This window comes from Hippopotamus amphibius, chromosome 4 (assembly GCF_030028045.1).
Source record: "Hippopotamus amphibius kiboko isolate mHipAmp2 chromosome 4, mHipAmp2.hap2, whole genome shotgun sequence".
Classification (NCBI taxonomy): Eukaryota; Metazoa; Chordata; class Mammalia; order Artiodactyla; family Hippopotamidae; genus Hippopotamus; species Hippopotamus amphibius.
Window position 1 is genome coordinate 127,730,883 of NC_080189.1, and position 22,718 is coordinate 127,753,600.

The 22,718-nt window shown below is 43.4% G+C and overlaps 1 protein-coding gene across 6 annotated transcripts in view; it reads right to left on the reverse strand.

The window, feature by feature from the left end:
• The window catches only part of BEND7 (BEN domain containing 7), a 92,847-nt gene that overhangs the window by 982 nt on the left and 69,147 nt on the right, over positions 1-22,718 (reverse strand). For 5 of the 6 annotated variants that reach the window (XM_057731615.1, XM_057731612.1, XM_057731611.1 and 2 more), the window contains one exon: positions 21,038-21,091. In XM_057731615.1, coding sequence (XP_057587598.1) covers positions 21,038-21,091 — 54 coding nt within the window. Of the gene's footprint in view, positions 1-15,279; positions 19,553-21,037; positions 21,092-22,718 lie in introns of those variants that run through there. The other variant, XM_057731613.1, reaches the window with a different exon arrangement.

A 22,718-nucleotide genomic window follows, 5' to 3' on the forward strand; every position in this document is an offset into this window, starting at 1 on the left:
GGGCTTGGGGAGGGGGTGGTCAGGAATGGGGAGTGACTGCTAATGGATACAGGGTTTCTTTTTGAAAGGATGAAAATTTTCTGGAATTAAAGAGTAAATGATGGTCACACAACTTTGTGAATATTCTCAAAACACTGAACTGTACCTTCTAAAATGGTGAATTTCATGGTTTATGAATTGTATCTGGAAAAAATCAATGAATGCTTAATGTGGAAATTAAGAAAATGGGGAAAAAATTGTCCTTGTAGCATCCAGAGATAATCACTGCAAATGCTTTGATTTAGAGCCTTCCAGACTGATGCAAACATACACATTTAAAAAAATAAAATGGGATCATACAGTATGTACTGTTGAGTGAGGTTTGTTTTTGTATTACTGTTTCTTTTCCTTTTTATATTAAGAAATTGCTGCTCTAAACATAGGTGGCGTCTACCTCTGAGTCTTCTCAAACGTCTTGCCTTTCCATTTTCCTCTACCAAACTGTGCTTCTCTTTCCAAAGCCCATCTTAGGACTTTTCGAATGAATCTGTTCACCTTGGATCACCAGAGTGCTTTCAGTTGCTTGCTGTCACTACTTGACCTGTTACAAGCTATTTCATTCATATCCATGACTTCAGTGAAACTGATCCCTAAATTTGCATCTCTAACCTTGACCTCTGTTCCATACACTCTTCCTGCATCTCCAAATACCTACTGGAAACCCCCACTTGGACATTCATCACTGACATTAACATAAGACGAAAATCAAACTCATACTTTTCAACACCCCAGCTCGGCACAGTGGAAGATGTGAATTTTGAAATGGAAGTTCACGCCCACACTTCACCTTTCTCATTCAAGTCAAGGTTTTCAGAAGCCATGAAAACCTACTCTGGCTAACTTAGAAAAGGTGGCTATGGAGGGAAGGCTGAGGAAGCGGATTTGGAAACAGGGCAGGAAAATGACGTTCCAGGGGCCGTGTGGCAGTGACCGCTGCCAGGTGAGCCTGAGCAAGGTCTGGCCCGATGCCTGCCGCTGGTACAGGTATCCCTGCCGCTGCTGCCTGGGATGCTGATGGTCCCCCTGTCACTGTCGCAATTCCTCAGAGTGAAGAGAGCTGCCGGATATGGGACTGTAAAGAAAAACAAGTGCCTGTCCACTTAGTCTCAGTTTCCTTAGACCAAAAGAGTGGAGATAATTTTCCTACCCACCTCATGGGACTGCAAGAAAGATGGCTGGTATTTTGGAAGATACTTGGTAAATCAAGAGCCCCTCCACGAGTGTAGCTTGTTTCTACTGTAAAGTGAGGTTTTCCTTCTAATCTGTTCTGTTCCTGACCATGTGTACCTCTCTTCCCCCTCAGGGTTTCCACATCCCCTCACAGCCCCCATGTCCCCTCACTGCCTCCTCTTGACTGAAAAGAAAATCACAATGTGAGAGTTGTGAGTTAAGTTTTATTTGGGGCAAAATGAGGACTGCAGCCCAGGAGACAGCATTTCAGATGGCTCTGAGGAACTGCTCCAAAGAGTTGGGGGGTGGGGGGAAGGTCAGTATATTTGTGATTTTGGTGAAGGGGGAGAACATGTAATCAAGTACATATATTTTGCAGAAGGTTCTGCTAGTCTTGTGAAGGTTTCTGCTGGTCATGAGGAGCAGATGTCACCATGAAGGATTTTAGTGCTTTTCTAGATATGAGGAGATGCAAGAATTGGGCTCATAAAATCTTCTTCTGAAAATACCTAACTAGCCGAAGACCTGTTCTGCTAGTTTTTCCCCAAACACAGAGTGCCTCCTTCCTGATCTTCACCCTGAACTCCTTTCACGGGGTGTGGAAGGTCAGCAGTTGCAGCAGCACATGGTTTAATCCTTGTACAGGTAGATGGCAAGTGCCAATTTGTAGGTGACACTCCAGATCCCCTCACGGCCCCCATATTTAAGCCCTACGGTCTTGCCTATTATTCCTTCTCCCTGCCACCTGTCCCTTCCCATCATCCTTGGCCCTTGAAATCAGCTGCAACAATGGAAATCAATCATTCCCAAGCTTGATGATACATTGGACCCACCTGGGGCAGTAATTCTGCTTCAGAGGAGCTGTGAGGAGACCTTTGAAGGTGTATTCTCAACAGGCTACTGAGGCGATCACAACAGGAACAGACTCACCAACCCACTGACTGAAATCTACAAACTGAGTTTGTTACCTGGGGCACTAGTCCTCAGAAGAAGGGTTCTGTGTTGCAATCTTTGTAAAACGCAGCCTACAACTTCTCCCTCCAGAGATTCACAACTGAAGAGGTCCTGCAGGTAAGATACCTGTGAAACTGTCCAATCCAGAATATCTAAGACCTATGAGATTGCAAGACTCTTTTGTCCTGTGATATTGTGATTTATAATAAGAAATATGCACGTGGTCTTGGTCCTATTTCTGGCAGAGAGCTCCCTTAACCCTAGGACTTTAAGTGGCGAGAGCCTCAAAGGTGTCTCTTGTTATGTTAATGAGGTAACTTTTGGAAGCACTTAAGGATGGGGGCTGGTTGCCATGGAGCAGCTCTGTGATTGGAGGGTTGGAACCTTGAGTCTCACCCCGCTGATCCAGCAGAGAGGAGCCAATGGCCAATGGTGCAATCAATCACACCTACGTAAAGAAGCCTCCATTAAAAAAAAAAAATCAAAAAGATGGGCTTGGAGAACTTCTGGGTTGGTGATCGCATGGAGGTGCTGCGACAGTGGTGCCTGGAGAGAACGTGGACCCTCCAAGTCCCTTCCCCCTGACTTGCCTTACGCATCTCTTCTGTCCGGCTGTTCCTGAGTTACGTCCTCTCGCTCGTAATAAACTGGTGGTCTGGTAAGTAAAATGTTTCTCTGAGTTCTGTGAGCTGCTCTAGTAAAGTGCTCGAACCTGAGACGGTTGGGGCAACCTCTGATTTATAGTCAGTGGGTCAGAAGCATAGGTGACAACCTGGACTTGTGCCTGGAGTCTGAGTGGGGGTGGGGGCGTCTTGTAGGACTGAGCCCCTAACCTGTGGACTCTGATGCTGTCTCTGGGTAGATACTGTCAGAGCGGGGTTGAATTGTAGGACCCCCAACTGGTATCCTGAGAATTGCCTGTTGATGTGGGAATCCTCTCCCTGCATTAGATTTGGTACTAGAATCCATTTAGTCCTGTAACATCTATTAAAATTCTACCAAGAAAATATTCTGAGAAGTACACTTACACTTTGGGGAACCCTGGCCTATAGAAATCAATTTGGAATTTGTTACTCTGGTTTCCAAGGTTTTTGACCACTTGGCTGCAAACTTCATTTCCTCCCACACCTTTATTTTTTTAACTTTTTTTAAAAGATCTCTTTTAAAATTATTTTTTACTTTATTTGTTCATTTATTTATTGGCTGCAATGGGTCTTTGTTGCTCCACGTGGGCTTTCTCTAATTGCAGCAAGTAGGGGCTACTCTTCCTTGCGGTGTGCGGGCTTCTCATTGCAGTGGCTTCTCTTGTTGCAGAGCACGGGCTCTAGGCACGTGGGCTTCAGTAGTTGAGGCACATGAGCTCAGTAGTTGTGGCTAATGGTCTCTGGAGCACAGGCTCAGTAGTTGTGGTGCGTGGGCTTAGTTGCTCCAAGGCATGTGGGATCTTACGGGACCAGGGATTGAACCTGTGTCCCCTGCACTGGCAGGTGTATTCTTAACTACTGCACCACCAGGGAAGTCCCCCCACCTCCCACACACCTTTATATACACAGTCGGCCGTGGGTATCTGTCGGGGATGGATCCTAGGACCCCCGAAGATACCCAGATCCTCGGATGCTCAAGTCCCTTATGTAAAATGGCCTAGTATGTGCATAAAACCCACCTAACACAATTAATACATAAAACAATGTAAATGCAGTGTAAATAGTTGCCAGGCATGGGGCAAATTCAAGTTTTGCTTTTGGGAACTTTCTGGAACTTTTTTCCCCAAATATTTTCTACTGGAGGTTAGAGGAACCTGTGACTCCAGAGCTCCTGGAGCTTGTCTTGCCTCTGAAATTGTGCTGGGTTGATGTCCTATCTCCTCCTCTAACCCCTAAAAAGCAGTGACCGTGTGTTAGGTACTTGTAGTCCCCTTTCCTGGTGCAGGGCCCTCTGCGGTAGGGGCCTGGTCAATTCAGCTGGTTTGTTGAAAGTCTTTTGGGATTTGGGGGTTTGGTGCTTCCCAACCTCCTAGGCATCCTGTTTGTGGGGCTCAGGGTCACCCTGGAGGGCGGAGTGCTGGTCAAGGCCACCAAGTGGGTTACATGACTGTCTAGGGCAACCGTGGACGGGACGGAGGGGAGGTCCGGGAGGAACACAGCTGCTGAGAGGGTCTTGGGAGGGAGTGACCGGCTGAGGATGTGGCCCAAGGAGGTGAGAGTTTGGGGTTAGTCCCTGCCCTCTAGGGGCCTCAATCCAGCTGCCAAAAAAGAGGAGGCTGGGTCTGAATTTTCCCTCATGAATGCCCCACCTCCACCGGTCCCTGGGGAACTGGCACTTCCAGTTGCTTCTGGGATGTCTTCCCGTTCTCTCCAATCAGGGTGCAAGGGGCAGTGATGCTCTCACAGGGAAAGCTTTGAGTCTGCTCTGACTCATTAAGGGAGCAATGCTGATGCTGCCAGTCTAGGGAATGACACTCCTCGGGCCACTGATCTGGGGCATCACCCCAGAGCTTCTGGGTCAGCTGGTCCAGGGTGGGGCTGGAGGTTTTGCATTGCTAACAAGTTCCCCAGGTGACCCAGATGCTGCCAGTCTAGGAATCACTCTGAGGACCACTGATTTGAGGCATCACGTCCCTCAGGCTTCCCTAGCCTTGCCACCTGCAGCAAATGTCTCCCCACCGAAATGAGGGGTTTTCAGTTGCTTTCATCATTCTGGGGATAGTCTGACCTCCATTTCAGTCTGTCTCTTCTCATTCTTTTGGTAGACGGACAAACAGTGGCGAGAGGGAGGAAATTAGGGATAAAAAGATAGCCGAGCTCAGTAAATGGCAGAGCCAGTATTTAAACCGTGGTCATTCTGATTACAAAACTCCCTCTGTTAACTACTCTGCTATGTGCTTTTGCAAACGTTTTAACAAAGAACCTGTTGTCAGGTTAAAACCGTAGCTACTTCCCAGGCTCTTCCAGACAATATTTTGGGAATATTGCAAACGAGCTGATTCAATTAAAACACTTAAAACAAGGCCGGACGTAGAACAAATATCTAAGATGTACATAGAAGTACATCTTGTAGCAAAGAGATTAGAGGCAAAGGCTGTGGATCAGAATGCCTGGGTGTGAATCCTGGCTTTGCCACTTACTAGCTCTGACTTTGGGCCAGTTAGTTAAGCTCTCTGTAACTCAGTCTCCTCATCTGTAAAATGGGGAGAATAATAGTAGTACTTCCAGGCTTACAACGGAGATCAACTGAATTCTTACCTATAAAATACTTAGGACCGTGTTATCATTCCCAGTTCAATGCTTTTGTGCAAACTAAAGTATAAAGGGCATGGTAAAGGCAGCTCCTGGCACTCAGTTGGGGTTATTATGAACACTTTACTGAATGTCTGGATGAATGGGAGCTGGAGTCACACTTCCTGGATTCAAGTCTTCGCTGAAAAATGACTAAGTGAACTGGAACAAACTGCCTCACTTTTTTCATCTGTTCAATGGGGATAACCATAGGAGTTTGCGGGCTTCTTCTAGTTGTGGTGAGTGGGGGCCGCTCTTCGTTGTGGTGCATGGGCTTCTCAGTGCAGTGGCTTCTCTTGTTGCAGAGCACGGGCTCTAGCTGCGTGGGCTCAGTAGTTGTGGCTCACAGGCTCAGTTGCTCTGAGGCGTGTGGGATCTTCCCGGTCCAGGGATCAAACCCGTGTCCCCTGCATTGGCAGGCGGGTTCTTAACCACTGCGCCACCAGGAAAGTCCCTAAACTGGACTGAAAGCATTAGAACAGTGCCTGGCCTGTGCTATGTGTCCCACACGTGTTGGCTGGTATTCACAGAGAGTGGGCATTACCTGTGGGCCTGACAGCCATCCATCTGTTTTCCAAAGCACGTCTCCTGTTAGGTCCCTGTCACCTTGCACAGAGGGATAAGCACGTGAGTGAAGACCGTCGTGGCCCAGCTGCTTGTGTTTTGGTTTCATTTGTTATAGGAACCCACTGGTTTTATTTTTCTTAGGTAGTCATTCTCCCCAAATCCCAAAGGCCCTGATGGAATTGTTTTTTGAACTGATGTGTCAAATGCACTTAGACCTCAGATAGGTTTCTTCTTATCTTGCAACTAATACATTTTTTATAAATCATCAGCTCTGGTTTCCTTTCAAGCTATCCTTTTCCTGTTAAACTGCAGAATGATTTTTCCCCCTTCAAAGTAAAGCATTAATTTCCAGAGCCCTGTAAATGGGTTTAACGTACATATAATTGGAGTAGCAAGCTAAAGTTTTCACTGGAGCTTATATGATTCTTGGGAAGCCTGAATTACAAGAGTTTGCATTGACATTTCAGGTATTCCCAACAGTATCCAAGCAGTCAGCATGATATACATACAAATATATAGACCACTGAGCCTTTTCTTCTTTACCTGTATTTTTTTCATTTTCAAAAGTTTCCTAAAATAAACATTTAACACAAATAGTTTTTTAAAATCACATAATTCTACCACCCAGAGCTAACCACTATTGACAACTTCTATTCTTTTTTTCTCTGCACGTGTATAAATATTTCTTTTACAGAAAGTGATCAGGCCAGTGGGTAGCACATTGTCTCTATCTTTTTAAAGCTGTAGGAGTTGATGTATATGTATTTTTGGACATGCTGCAATTTGTCTGTAGTTACACACAATGACCATTAATCTAACTTTATAAAAATAAATGTTTCCAAAAAAAAATATGATCAGACTGAACAGACTATTTAATAGCAACTATATCATGAACATTTCTGCACACTATAAATATTTGTTTACATACTAAAAAGTTTTAAAAATAACTTCCCTTTTCATTGCAAAAGCAACAGATGTTTGTTACAGGAAAGTTAATTTAGGTAAACAACAGGAAGAAAAATTTAAAGTACCCATGGTCTCACTTCAGAGGTAGCTATCAATAGTTGGGTGTGAGTTCTCTTAGACATTTTTTTGAGTTCAATTATTTAAAAACCCAAAAGACCCTATAGTATATATTGTTCTGTGACCTTTTTCAATCCATTGACTGTTGAGCTCTGCGTACACCACTGAAAATGGCTGTGCGGTATTCTTTTTTTTTTTTTCCATTTATTTTCTTGAAGTATAGTTGATTTACAATGTGTTAATTTCTGCTGTACAGCAAAGTGATTCATTTATACATGCATACACATATACATTCTTTTTCATATTCTTTTCCATTATGATTTATCACAGGATATTGACTATAGTTCCCTGTGCTATACTGTAGGACTTTGTTTATCCATCCTATATATAATAGTTTGCATCTGCTAATTCCAAACTCCCAATCCACCTCTTCCCCACCCCTCTCCCCCTTGGCAACCACAAGTCTGTTCTCTATGTCCATAAGTCTGTTGCTGTTTTATAAATATGTTTATTTGTATCATATTTTAGATTCTACATATAAGTGATATGTGCTATGTCTTTCTCTTTTTGACTTAGTATGAGAATCTCTAGGTCCATTCATGTTGCTGCAAATGGCATTTCATTTTTATAACTGAGTAATATTCCATTGTATATATATAAATACCACATCTTTATCCATTCATCTGCCTATGGACGTTTAGGTTGTTTCCATGTCTTGACTATTGTGAATAGTGCTGTTATGAACATAGGGGTGCATGTATCTTTTTGAATTATAGTTTTGTCTGGATATATGCCCAGGAGTGGGATTGCTGGATCATGTGGCAACTCTATTTTTAGTTTTTTGAGGAACCTCCATACTGTTCTCCATAGTGGCTGCACCAATTTACATCCCCATCAACCATGTAGGAGGGTTCCCTTTTCTCCACACCCTCTCCAGCATTTGTTATTTGTAGATTTTTTGATAATGGCCATTCTGACTGGGATAAGGTGGTACCTCATTGTAGTTTTGATTTGCATTTCTCTAATAATTAGCCATGTTGAACATCTTTTCATGCGCATGTTGGCCATCTGTATGTCTTTGGAGAAATGTCTATTTAGGTCTTCTGACCATTTTTCAGTTGGGTTGTTTTCTTGTTGTTGAGTTGTAGTTTGGAAATTAAGCCTTTGTTTGTCACATCATTTGCAAATATTTTCTTCCAGTTCGTAGGTTTTTTCATTTTGTTTGTGGTTCCTTTTGCTGTACAAAAGCTTGTAAGCTTGATTAGGTCCCGTTTGTTTATTTTTGCTTTTATTTCTACTGCCTTGGGAGACTAAGCTAAGAAAACATTGCTGTGATTTATGTCACAGAATGTTTTGCCTATGTTCTCTTCTAGGAGTTTTATGGTGTTGTATCTTATATTTAAGTCTTTAATTCAGAAAATGGCTGTATAGTATTCTAATTTAAGGATGTATTATAATTTAAACTATTGTTGGATGTGTAAATCATCTTAATTTTTAAAAATATTATACAATGTTGTAATGAACATCCTGTAGCTTGATCTTTGGGCAAATCTTTATTTCTTCCAGATAAATTCCTTCAAGTAAATTGCTGGGTCAAAAGTTTTAAACAAATTTGATATTTATTGCCAAACTGCCCTCAGAAATATTGTACCAATTAACATGCCTATTAATAGTAACTGAGTTCCCCTCATCATAAAAAACACTGGTGCTGCCTTTCTATCAGTATTTGCCCACTGAATAACCAAAGTTTTCTTACTACTGTTTTAATTTGCATTTCTTGGTTTAATTTTATTTATTTATTTAAAAGATTTATTTTATTTATTTTTGGCTGTGTTGGGTCTTCATTGCTGTGCACGGGCTTTCTCTAGTTGTGGCAAGCAGGAGCTACTCTTTGTTGCGGTGCACAGGTTTCTCATTGTGGTGGCTTCTCTTGTCATGGAGCATGGGCTATAGGCGTGTGGGCTTCAGTAGTTGCAGCATGCTGGCTCATTAGTTGTGGCTCGTGGTCTCTAGAGGGCAGGCTCAGTAGTTGTGGCTCACGGTCTTGTTGCTCCGCAGCATATGGGATCTTCCGAGAGCAGGGATTGAACCCGTGTCACCTGCATTGGCAGGTGGATTCTTAACCACTGCACCACCAGGGAAGCACTCTTGGTTTAATTTTAGCATTTTAATATTTGTTGGCTGTTTGATTTATAAGAGTTGGATATATGATAAGTATCTTCTTTCTTAAAAAATTTATCCTGAAAATGTTTTTCTCCTTTTGTCACTTGCTATTTATCTTTATAAAATTTTTGAAGTATGATTTAAAATTTTTAGTTAATTTTTACTTTATCATTTCTTCCTATGGCATCATGTTTGAGAAATCCTTTTTCTCCTCAAGCTTATGTAAATGTTAATTACAAATTTTCTAGTATTTTTGTTTTATTTAAATCCTTGAAATATCTGGAATTAATTGTCACAAATAGAGTAAGGTAAGAGGGTCCAACTTGACTATAATTTTTTAACAGCTTTATTGAGATATAATTCACATACTATAAAACCTGCCCTTTTGAAGTATACAGGTCAGTGGTTTTTAATATATTCAGTTGTGCAACCATCACCACTATCTGATTTTAGTACAGAGTCATCATCCAAAGGGAAACCCTGCACCCATTAGCAGTCACTTTCCACTACTGCTCCCCATCCTGGCCCTAGGCAACCACTACTGACTTTCTGTCTCTATGGACTTTCCTAATATGGACATTTCATATAAATGGAATCATAGTTTATGTGGCCTTTGTGTCTAGTTTCTTTCACTCAGCATGATGTTTTCAAGGTTCATCCATGGTAGCATGTATCAGTAGTTCATTTTCTTTAACTGCTGAATAATATTCCATTGTACCACATTTTGCTTATCCATTCATCATGGGCACTAAGTTTCCAGTTTTTGGCTATTGTGAATAATGCTGCCCTGAACATGTGTGTACAAGTCTTTGTGTGCGCAGATGTTTTCATTTCTCTTGAACTTCCTTCCACTCTTACTCCCCCTTCCCATAGTCTTAAATGTAGATTTATGCCCGTGAGCCAGCTTTGACCACATGGACGGGGATGTCTCCCGGGGGCGGCAGAACAATAGGATGGATGTAACCGAGTTTCCAGATGACCACATGGAGCAGAGCTGCTTACTACCACCCTGGGCCACCCACCCACTTCTAAAAATCTGCATTACGTATATACCTAGGATGGTAATTGCTGAGTCATGTGGTAACTCTGTTTAACTTTTTGAGGAACTGTTGATCTGTTTCCCAAAGAGCTTGTACCATTTTACATTCCCACCAAAAACTAAGGGTTTCAATTTCCCCACATTCTCACCACACTTATTCTTGTTTCTCGTTTTGGTTATAACCAGCTTGGTACGTGTAAAGTGATGTCTTATTTTGGTTTTGATTTGCATTTTCCTAATGACTAATGATGCTGAACAGCTCTTCATATGCTTATTGGTCTACTGGCCGTTTATATATATTCTATGGAGAAAAGTCTGTTCAACTCTTTTGCCCATTTTTAAGTCAGGTTGTCTTTTTAGTTTTGAGCTGTAAAAGTTCTTTTGTCTATTCTGGATACAAGTTCTTTATCAGCTGTGTGATTTGTGAATCTTTTCTCCATGTCTGTGAGTTGTCTTTTCACTTTTTTCATAACCTTTGAAGTACAAAAGTTTTTAATGTCTATGATGGCCAGTTTGTCCGTTTTCCTCTTGTCACCTGTATTTGGTGTCAAATCTAAGAAACCATTACCTGACCCAACAGCATGAAGATTTACTCCTATGTTTTAAGAATTTTTTACTTGTATAGCTTTTACATTTGGATCTATGATCCATTTTGAGCTAATTCTGTATATGTCTCAACTTATTTTTATAAATGGCTAGGCAGTTTTCCTCAACACTTTTTGCTGAAGAATTCATCCTTTTCTGAGCAGTGAAAAAGGCACCAGTGGTTCCAACAGCTGACTGTCACTAGTATTCATTCTTCCCCTCCTCCTGATAGAAATAGAATCAAAGTTTTAGGTAGGCACATAGCCATCCAGCTGGAGACTCTATTTCCTAGTTTCCTTTGGGGCTAGGTATAGCCATCTGACTAAGTTTTAGCCAATGGGGTGTAACCAGAAGTGATGTATGCAGTCCCAAGGTCATGTTTTCACAAGGAACTTGCTTCCCCTCCACTGTTATTCCCCCTTCCCATAGTCTTAAATATAGATGTGTGCTGATGAGCCAGTTTTGACCATGTAGTTGTAGATGTGTCCCGGGGTAGCAGAACAATAAGATGGATATAACTGGGTTTCTGGATGACCATGTGGAGCGGAGCTGTCTACCACCACCCTGGACAACCCACCCACCTCTAGGCTGTTATGAATTGGAGGAAATAAAATCTGTATTGCATTTGAGCCACTTTATTTGGGGGCCTCTTTGTTATAGCAGCTGAACATATGTTATGCTAATAACAAGTTTTCCCTTAAACCTCCATTCTGTTTTATGGGTCTGTCTACCCTGGTATCAAAACCACAGCTTCAATTTCTGTAGTTTTATGTTTAAATGGGGGAAGGATGGGAGGGGAGTAAATTTCTCTCACAATTTTTAATTGACTTTTCTCCTGCATTCAAGCTTTCAAATGAATTCAGACTGACTTTGTCAGCCTCCATCACCTCCTCTTCTCCACCTCCAAAGTTACTGGGTTCTTGCCAATCAAAAGTCATCTCTTGGTCTTTGAGAGTTGGCTCATTTTCTAAAGCTGTATATGAAAATGCTAGCCTAGGCACAATCAAGGTACATTTCAGCTCCTGTTTCTTAATATGGCCAGGAGTCAGCTGGACATTTAAAATCTACCCTGTCTACCATGACTGTTGAGCCCATCCACTGGGACAAAGGGAAAGACCAGCTGTGGTTACGGCTTCCAGGGAACACCGACATTATGGAGGTGGGTAGGACAAACACACTTGAACAGTCCGTGACAAACCATAGAAACAAGCAAAATCTTACGGAGCCAAAGCTGCCCACAGCTATAGGTCTATGTTACAGGGAGTGTCAGTGAGGTACGAGTAGAAGAAGGTGGTATTGCTTCACACCAGTGACGTATTTCTCCTAAAGATGGTGCAGTGCTACACTATTGATCACAAGAGGGGGATGGGATTGTGAACTGAGTCTGATTGTTTTCCCTATCCAGTGGTTAGAAATACATCACTTTTGGAGGGTGCTTAATTCAGTCATAAACAGAGTAAGTGTCATCTATTATAATGTATTCTTTCTCCCTTCATTGCTAGAGGACAGCAGAGAGTAGTTCTTCTATCAGAATATGCAATTGGTCCACCACTTCATTGAACCAATTTAGGATGCTCAGTTCCCTTTGTAAGATTGATTTTCTTGCTCCGTATTCACATTGAGGGCCCTCCATGTTTTGAATCTGGATGGCACCGTGGTGGAGAGGGTGCACACCTGACGTTCAGGAGCCTTGGTTTCTGACGAGCTCCTCTGTTTAACACACTCACAATCAGCTTCATTTTTGGAACGTGTTTTAAATGAATTAGCTGAAGTAGTTTAGTTTCAAAGTTTAGGTTTAAAATGCCCTTCAATTTGTCAGCATTAACAGGTAAAAAAGGCAAAAAAAAAAAAAAAAGTGCAATGAAAAAGGCCCTTAAGTATGGAGTCTGTTTGGAACATCAGTTCGTGTAAAGCACAGTGCACTGTGGATTATCCCACATGGGCTCCATTTCTAGATTGTTCTTCAGCTTTTCCATTATGACTCTTTTATATTCTTTTAATTTCACTGATCGCAAGATGGAAATAAACACATAATATGCATATACTATATGTATTTAGGGGGAATGATCAATATCATGCTTTCAGAGGTTGCAAAATGCAAAAGGAGTTGTTTTGTGTAAATTCAAAGCTTTGCTCTGAATCATTAGAGTTACCAGATTCTCCTGAAGTGCACCCAGTATCTCTCCAGCAGATTTATGGACACGGTTTCGCCAACATTTATGAAGAGTGTCAACAGGGACAGAGGAGGTCCATGTGATCTAAGGCTACGGGACGCGGAAGAGGGAGAGGGTGGTGTCCCTCCTAGTCCACTCCTGCTGGGGAGGATGGGAAGTGGGGGTCCTGAAAACACATTTTCCCCAAGGACTGGCCTTAAAGATAAGATCCTGATGTCATGACCCTTAGATTCCAGAGGAAAAACAGATAATAAACACATAAATAAGACAATTTCAGAGTGTCGTAAGTGACCCAAAGGGACGAAAAGACTGTGACTTGATGGAGACTGGGGGCTACCTGTGAGCCGACAGTCACAGACCCCTCTGTGATGATGCAGTTTAGTTCAGATTTGAAATATGCGGAATGAATGGGGCTTCAAACCTTGATCGACTCTAGCTTGGGACAAAGCTTCCTCTCGTTCAGGAACTCAACAGGCTGCTGTTTCCTCAGGGCTCACGGCTGTGCTCCCGGCCCCCAGAACAGTACCAGGCAGACCCCAAGTGTTCAGTGACCTTCCTCATGGAAGGAAAGAATAGAGTACTGTGTGCTCCTGAACTTGTCCGTCATCTTTCTCCAAGTTGCCCCTCCCCTCCGTGTTCCCAGTCTTGGGAGCGCCAATAACACCCGCACGGTTCTGCAGCCAGGGACCTGGGTGCTGGCTTCTACACCTCCTCCCTCCTCTCAAAGGCTGCACTCCCTCCTCCACCCCAAGCTAGTGCATCTCCAAGTCCTGTTGGTCCTCCTCTGCTTCAGCTTGTGGGGCTTTGTCCTCTTGGGTTCTCTTTACCCATCCCTAGCTATTCCCACAGCTTCTTAACAGGACTCCTTGCTCTAGGCTTGCCCCCAGCCAGTTACTGTTCCAGACTTCAGCCAGGCTGATCAAGATAGCCTACGACTCTGATCAGACCTCTTACTCAGAATGCTTTGGTGGCCCCCATGCCCTCCCAGCTTCTCGGGATGGTCCACGAGGCCTGGCATGGATGGCACCAGGTCGGCAGACTGCCCCAGCTTCAGCCCTCATCCCTTGCATCCCAACCCCAGCTGTGCTAAACCAACACATCGTCTCCCTACAGTGGGTGTTGAGTAAATACTTGAGCTGGACTCGAGGTGCAGCTAGGAAATGAGTCAGCCGCCGCTCTCCCATCACTTGGTTTTAAGGCTGAGCTTGTAAGAGGGGAGAAAACTGAGGCAGGTGTGTGAGCTCTTATTTTACGAGAATGCAAATAGCGCCCCTCCAGGTGGTGAGACTGGGTCGCCTCCTACTGAATGAGAAAGCCCTTCAGGGTGTTAGCCAGGCAACACAGAAGGCACAGATCCTCGCCAGCGAGTGGGAGCAAGTGTATTCTGGGGGCCTGGGGCCAAATCACGTGACGCGGCAATAATACAATAACACAAATTACTTTCCCAGCACAAAGGGCCACACCAAGCCCTGGGGGGATTATAGCAGGAGGGGCAGGCTGGTGCCAGGCCCCCAGCTTCCATGAGGTGCGGGTATGTGGGAGACTCTGGTCGGCAGTAGTTTAGATTTTCTCTCTGCAAGCAGTTCACCCTGCTGCCTTCCCTCCTGCAATCCAGTTGCATTCTTACCTGAGGCTACTGCCCCCCACCCCACAGCCATCCCTCCTCTTAGCTGTAGATTAGCTCAGCGCCCCCTCTGCCCTCAAACGAAGGCCCAAGAACCAGACCCCGAACCAAAGCCCCAACAGAGCTGACAGACCAGCCCGGGGCGGGGCAGGGGGCGGCGGCTTTGCAGGCAGGAGGGGGCAAGTCCCCATGAGGAGTAGCGCCCCCCTGTGTTCAGAGAGGAGAATAAAGCAATTAGGTTTGAACAGCCACTTTGCATTACAGAAGATTGATGTGTCCTTCTGATGTGTTGTTTCCATAGAAGCAGGGCTTAACCTTTTAAGTGAAGATTATGAAGCTACGTAATTCATTTAAAATTAGGCTTCCAGCATATCACTACTTACTGCTCAAGTGTTACCGTGGGACTTGCCATTGATCCAACTGCCAGGCGGAGCCTGTGACTTAATACATTCCGAGACACTTTCTGGTGGCAATCTGGCTTGTTCGTTTATTTTTAAAAATTAACTTCAGAAGGAGATAAAACTTTCTGCATAAGATCACCAGGGTATTAATAAATATCTTTTAATTAATGAGTAACATTGACTCCTCTTCATAAACGGGAGAGGGCTGGCACACAGGCATGAGACAGGCGCATTCAATTAAAGTAATTTATTGAATTCTTCCAGAACAGACGTAAAGGGCGTCTTGGGAATTCATACCACAACACGTTATACACCATTTTCACAGCTAGCCTTGCGTTGAATTTTTTTTTAAAGAACATAGTAATCTTAAAAAATCTAAATATTTACATATTAATAAAACATATATACAGAAGATTGAGACATTATCCACAGATATGGAATAATTCTTTTTGTTTTTGCTAAGAAAGCCTATAAAAAGGATTTCTGAATAAAGTCTGAACAGTAGTCACAGTTAAGTAAACACACAGCTTTAATTTACAAAATGTGATTTTACTGTTGCAGTTTTACAACATGTATTTCCAATTTGTGAATCCATTGCACATATCTGTGAGCTGAACAATCCCTGCCCGCCCCTCAAGTAGTGAAAAGTTCAAGCTCTTGCCCAGTCTTGGCAGGAAGTGCTTTGAAGATTCATGGTGCATATTTAACAGATTCCACAGCTGTAACGTAAATGTTTCTACCTTTATTCACAACATATTCATCTTATTGTAACAGAGTTGAAAGGTCACAAATTAATCTTTTCAATTCCCTTGAGAAAGACTTCTTTCTGAGAGGCAGAAGACATATTTTAAAACAGACCTTGCAGAGAAACAAAAGCCTGGGTTCACAGTGCTTCATCAGACCCCTTGATGAACAGAGACGCTGGCCTCAGGGAACGGGTTACTAACGGGCCTGAAATCGACAAGGCTAATGACTAAACCTGTGATGGAAATCACTAATCTGAACCTTCCCTGAGGCTCCAAAAAAAGAGACAGAAGACACAGGGGCAAGAGATGTAGCTCTCTAGCCGTTGGGTGGAGTCCACAAGCCACAGCCAGGCCAGCTCGGTCACATTACAGGGATGCCGCCTGTGGTCTTGGGCTGATTCGCTGAACTTTGGTGGCTGCTGGTTCACCCCAGAGCTCCCCTCCTAGCTCAGGGTGAGCTGTCCCGACACGTGTGACACAAGTACCTTGGACAGGGTAGGAAGGAGCTGGTCAGCCCTGATGGGTGGCTGCCTGGCCCTGGGCAACCGTGAGCCTCACGTCTCAGCTGCCTCGCCACAAAATGAGAGCGTGGGACTAAGGGACCTGAACGGTATCTCTGAGCTCTTACACTCTCTGATTTGATAAAATACGTGCATTTAACATGAGTTAAATGATAGCACAGCATCCCCTGCCCCCGCCCCCCCGGGGTTTGGTGTTTCTACTGTCCAGATTTCTTTCAAGCCAATTCTGGTCTCTGGGTCAAGTGCCAAAGATTCACAGCAGTTTGCTTTATACAGTAAATGAAGTGTAAATGCAATGCATCCAAATAAACAGGTATCTTAAATTCACCACCTTACTAGAGAAAGGAATCTGGAGGCAAATATCTCTGCAAAATAAATACCTACATTCCAAAATATTTCTTTAAAACGAATCCACATTTTCATTTGTTGGTTTTATATAAAGTGGAGGGCAAGTGTACTAGAACCAAATGATGTATATAAGATTAAGTACATGTGTGGCCGCTTGCCACACGGTGCTACGACACTGGACCACTCAGTTAAAACCATCTGTTAAAATAGTTGTCAGGTATCATGTGGAAAGCTGGCTACTTTGAGTTTCTCACCTTTTAATTAGTTATTTTGTCGCTGTGTTGACACAACCTACGTGAAAGATTTTTCTTTTCTAACAATTCATGTATCCCTCGCACGTATCAGTGACAAATGATTATTTTTGGGCGGAAATGATGTCACAAATGATTTCATCTAATAGATCAGAGCTGCCCTGTCTCCCAAAACAACTTTTCCACCTTCTAAGCTTTTGAAGGTTCTAATTAATTTTGGGCTTCACAACTGTTACTTTGGTCCTGAAAGAGCCATTCTTCTTTATACTGCATCTAAGCAATTTACGTTAAAATAAATATGCTTCAAAACTCTACACCATATTCACATTGGGAAAAAAAAAAGGAAAATAAAATTGCTTTTTAATGGACAGTGAACCAACCGAGTGATATGTTGGACATTTAAAGGCTGAAAATTCAACTCTAAAGATGATTTTTAAAAATCTTAGACCAAACTGGCAGCTCGATCATCACATATTACAAAGAAACAGTATGAAAACTATTCAAACATGACGGGTCAGCTTCACAGAATGCCCACACTTTGCAGTAACCTGAAGTGCTAGTGGTTCTTTGAGGAAATTCAAATGGAGGAGATGCCTGTGCTAAGGAGCAGTGTCACTAAAGGGAAGTCTAGGCAGTGAAAGCTGTCTCTGTGTCTTCCGTGTTTTCTCTCCTGGTGTCAAGTATATGACCTACAACAGAGACAAGAAAGTGAAGAGGGGTCCACTTCTCTAAGGAAGCGTTGTACGCTTTGCTATGACACGGCCAGACACAGGACCTCATTGGGGAGGTGTCTGTGTTTCACCTCTAAATGACTATTTTTTAGCGAAGGCATTAGATGTGCCAGATGAGCAATTTTAGCCATTAGAAATCTGTAATGATGATCTTTACAGGAAAAGCCGTGAATGCGGGTTACTATTAGAGTATGTTCATATCAATTATCCAGGAGTGGAAAATGGCTAAATAAATGTGATTTACCTGTAAGACAGAATATCGTGCAGCTATTAAATAATTTGTATGGAGACTCGTAATAAAATGGAAACTGCTTGTTAGGAGGTAAAACAAAACAAAACCTTAGGAAACAAAAGTGGATGGATTTGACCTCCATCATATAAATTTTTAAAATATGGAGAGAAAATTCTGGGAAAAAACACCCAACAATATTGGTCGTGTCTGAGTGGTAAAAGTAAATTTACATTTTCTTTCTTCCTTACACTTTTCTGTATTAATTTCTAAAAAGTTTGTAAATGAATGCCAATTTAGGACCAAAAATGCTCAGCCTAGGTGCACGGTGCACTGTTCTATTTCAAATTCAGAAGCCCCCTTTTCAAGTTGTAGGAAATACTGTTGCGTTGCGATTTCATCCTCTGTACTGTTTTCTCCCCCCAGAATGTTCCCGTCTCCTGGGTGGTTTCCCTCCGTTATCAGAGCGCTGTCTCCACCCCGGGGCCACAGCAGCCTCTGCTGCTGACCTGAGGGCGGCATTTGTTCACCAGGACCTAACTCAGTGCCGGTTCCTGGCATTGCTCAAAAATGCTTACTGCCAGGGTGGAGGGAAAAGAAATTAAGAAAATATGTTCTTCCACTATAAAACCTGTATCCATTTTTGTTAGAACTAGACAAGAAGAAGTTTGCTTCAGTGTTAACGGATTGAGATAAGTGTCATGTGACACCTGACCGTAACCTTGGCCTGGTTGGTTCTGGTTCACAGAAACACCTGGGGATTTATGCCCCCGTCCCCCCCCTCCCCAACACACATGAATTTGGAAGGAGAAAAAAGACCTTAACGAGATAATAAAGGCATTGTTAGATCTTTAAAAAGGACCAACTGTTGCCAGCTCAGATAGACCAGATGAGGAAGGTCTGGCCCGTGAGTCTCAAATCCAGGGAGGAAGCTACACATACAAGAAAGGTGGAATTCATCCCTCAGACGGGCTCATTAGGAGACATGTAAGGAGGGAGGACTCAGTCGTGACACTGTGTTCAGAGAAGCCCCAGACTTGGATTTTATGTTAGAGGGGCTCCAGAGACATGCTAGTCTCATCAAGATTGGTTAATTCCATTACTACAAAATTTGGGCACCAATGTGTGACTTCTTGTCCCCTTTCCGATATGATAAGTGGTATCATTTAGCATGCTGTTTCGTGATTTGTATCAAATATCTATCAGGAGTCTAGTGAAAAGACTGCAGGGGGTGTCCTACTCCTCTCCTCCTTAGGGCTTCACAGCCTTGGGTAAGATCTAAGGAGAAATCCGAGAGCTGAAGCTGCAGCAGACTTCAGGCAGACTTACGACGGACACTAATTGTGAAGACGGAGTGACACTGAAATGGAATCCTAAAGGGATTAGTACATCCATCAACTCTTAGGATCTTTAGGAAACATGCAGAGAAGGTATAAGAAAGCTACACGGTGGATTGGCTGGGAGTTGAGAGGCCTGGGCTCCAGCCAGGCCACCAACCAGCCGTGAGAACTTGAGAAAGTCATTTAGTGTTTCTGGGCCTCAGGCTTTTTTACCTGTAAAATAAAAGGACTGGATAAAAAAAGAAGGGACGGGACTAGATGATTTCTAACGTTCCTTCTTTCTCAGATTCCTTGAAATTCTTTTCAGTTCCATGAGGTGGTTCTACCATCCCGTGTTCAATTTTCTCATCTGAAACATTTCTCTGCCTCCATCTTCAGACAGGAAAATGCAAAGGTATTATTTCAAGGAGAATGGTTTTTGGATAATAATACTTCTTAAAAGCCCACTGTGTCAGGTGGTAGGCAGGACAGGCAGTGTAAATGTCCTGGGGTCAGTGGGGCTGCGGGGGAGGGGAGGAACCCTGGAAAGTACAACTAGCACAGCAAGGTGTTCTCCAGAGGGCCTCCCTAAGGCACAATTTCATCATCAGTAGCAGTGCTTCGTGCCTCTACCTGCAGTGGGTGGTCAGAACAAGGTTAGTGGGAGCTGTCCTGATGCTCAGAGGAGGACAGGTGGGGAGGGAACAAGAGAGATCTCAATTCTCCTGATTCCAAAGTGTGGAAACATAGCCAAACAAGAACTCCCCTTCCCGCCATTTCTGTAATGACTATATACGTGAGAAATTGATAGAAGCAGGTTGCTCTTGCCCTCTGCGGCTCATTTCACTTATTTGTCTATTGATCTGTCGCTTAGCTACTCAATGACAGAAAAGCGCTGTGTCATTTGTGCGACCGAGTCTTCCGGCTGCTCCAAAGTTCACTAATGTATGTCTCTGCTACACCGTGAACTCAGGAGAAGTGCTGTCTGTGAACATCCTACACAGACTAGTGACTCCTTTCATACTTGCTGGGTCTAACTTAAAACTTACCACCCCAAATGGAGAGAAAACACTGAGTTGTGCTTTTTCATTTACAGGGTTTTTTTTGGTGGGGGGGAGGGAGGTCTGGGTTTGGTTGTTACATAACCTTCAGGTATTTTGAGGGCAGTTAATAGAGTCTTGAGACCAACTGAGGAGATAAACTCTGTCACATGGCTCGCTGATCACACACCTGTCCCTCAGGCTCTCAGGTGAGAGCCTATGTGGAGGCAGGAGCCCAGGTCGGAAGGATTACTTGAGAGTCAAATAATAAGAATTAAGTCAGTGGCTTAACCCCGCAGCAGATGCAGCAGTGAGATGGTGTATTTGGCTGATGGGGTTATAGTGTTAGCCACCCAGGCCTATTCAATCACTCGCTAAAAACACAGTATTCATCCGGTGGCCACTCTAGGAAGAGCAACGACACTGCCTCGCAAAGCCTTTCTGGGGGTGGTGGGAGAGGCCAGAATGGACATGAGTTTCATCATAAAATGGATACCCCTAATCTAAACAGAAATATCGTTCCACGTTAAAATAGATATATTTTTAATGTCCCAAGGTTTGGGGAGGTGAAATGTTGTGACGCTAAGTTCTTAGGACATGCTGTTCTGAGCTTTCCAAGAAGATGAAACAGAATGTGAGAAAACTGTAGCTTTTCATATTCAATGTGCAAAATCCCCCTGAACACAGGGCACGAGCTCCCCTGATGACTGGGGGCTGGGTCTCTTACAGAAGCAGTTTGCTCAAGCATCTGCGTCTCTGATGGTAAAAACATTTTCAATGCAAATATTCTCACATGCTGTATTTTCCAGTGGGTGATGAAAATGGAAATGTGTTTTACCTGTTGGGGGTAGAGAGACGCCGTCCAGCCGTTCATCACCGTCAGCTGCCTCTGCTGGTTACAAACATAAAACACAAATCTCATTAGTTTCAGGGAGATTAGTCATTCTACTGAATACAGTAATACAATTTGAAAACTTCGGCGTACATAATAGTTTTCACTCTTCCTCTCTCGGCTTCAGCCAGTTCACGTCAGAGAGTTTAGTATCATTATTTAAATAGAATTTTTAAAAAATGATGATATAAAATCCACTTTCCTGTATTAACATTTTTTATATCTTATGAACCTTATTCTATCAGTCATTGATGGTTTCAGTTCATCTCCGCTTATTTCCAAGGCCTGTTCCCACCCCGAATCTGGGGTGAATTGTTTACACGTGATGGTTGAAGGCATGAGGTTAGTGAATTCCTGTGGTAGAATTTTACATGTCACCCTCAGAACCACTTCGGTGGGGCAGGCTTGGGACAGCTTGGGAATGGACCTTTCTTTGGAGATGACTAGAAATTCAGTCAAAAATTGGCATTAATTTAGTCATGAATGAAATCAGGAGTAAGCGTTTCTTTAGAAGATTCGTCCCTTCTGTGCTTTAACATGCAAACCTTCGCTCACCTCTGATCTATTTCAGTCTCATTAAGAGTTTTCCAAAGGCAGATCCTTCCTTCACAGAAAACTTTCCACTAAGCACAAAAAGAAGGTGCTCGTAGGTTTCCTTATAAGTGATGGGCTTGTCAGTTTCCCCGACGAGCTGTGGACAGGCCAGAACATTCCACGGCTACTGGGATAACTCTGGCCCTGCTCCCTCTGTCCCAGGGCTGTGGCCCTGTTGGAAGTTTCCTGTGTGTGTGCCTCTGAGGTCAGTCAGGTGAGGGCTGCTACATGTAACACGTTGTAATGATGAGTTTGTGGGAAGCAAACTAATGCTATGTTCTTGGGGTTTTTTCTTTTTAATTTATTTTTAAATTTATTTATTTATTGGCTGTGTTGGGTCTTTGTTGCTGTGCACAGGCTTTCTCTTCTTGAGGGGAGTGGAGGCTACTCTTCATTTTGGTGCACAGGCTTCTTAGTGCAGTGGCTTCTCTTGCTGCGGAGCATAGGTTCTAGGCGTGTGGGCTTCAGTAATTGCAGCACACGGGCTCAGTAGTTGTGGCTCATGGGCTCTAGAGCACAGGCTCAGTAGTTGTGGCACATGGGCTTAGTTGCTCCGAGGTATGTGGGATCTTCTCGGCCCACGGATCGAACCCGTGTCCCCTGCATTGGCAGGCAGATTCTTAACCACTGCACCACCAGGAAAGTCCTATGTTCTTGTTTTGATTGCTGTGGTTTTAAATACAATCAGGGTTCAGATATGGATGGAGACATTCAGAGATTCCCCCTCACTCACCCCTCCACCCTCCTGCCCTCAGATTGCCACACTCTGGCTCTGGTGAATGACCCATTGCCCTTCATCTGCTAAATCCACCACAAAGAGAAAACACCGAGACAGAGTAGTCAGGACTAATCTTGGTTGGAGAAGAGCAGCAACCACTAAAAATGATGCTGCAGATGGGTGTTTACTAACATATAAAACATTGCAGTCAAGCAATGGGATAAACGGTAAGATTTGAATTCTGTAAATAGGTTTATGGACAAACGAGAGGAGATACTAAAATGTTAACCGTGTTTCTCTCTGGATGAAGAGCTT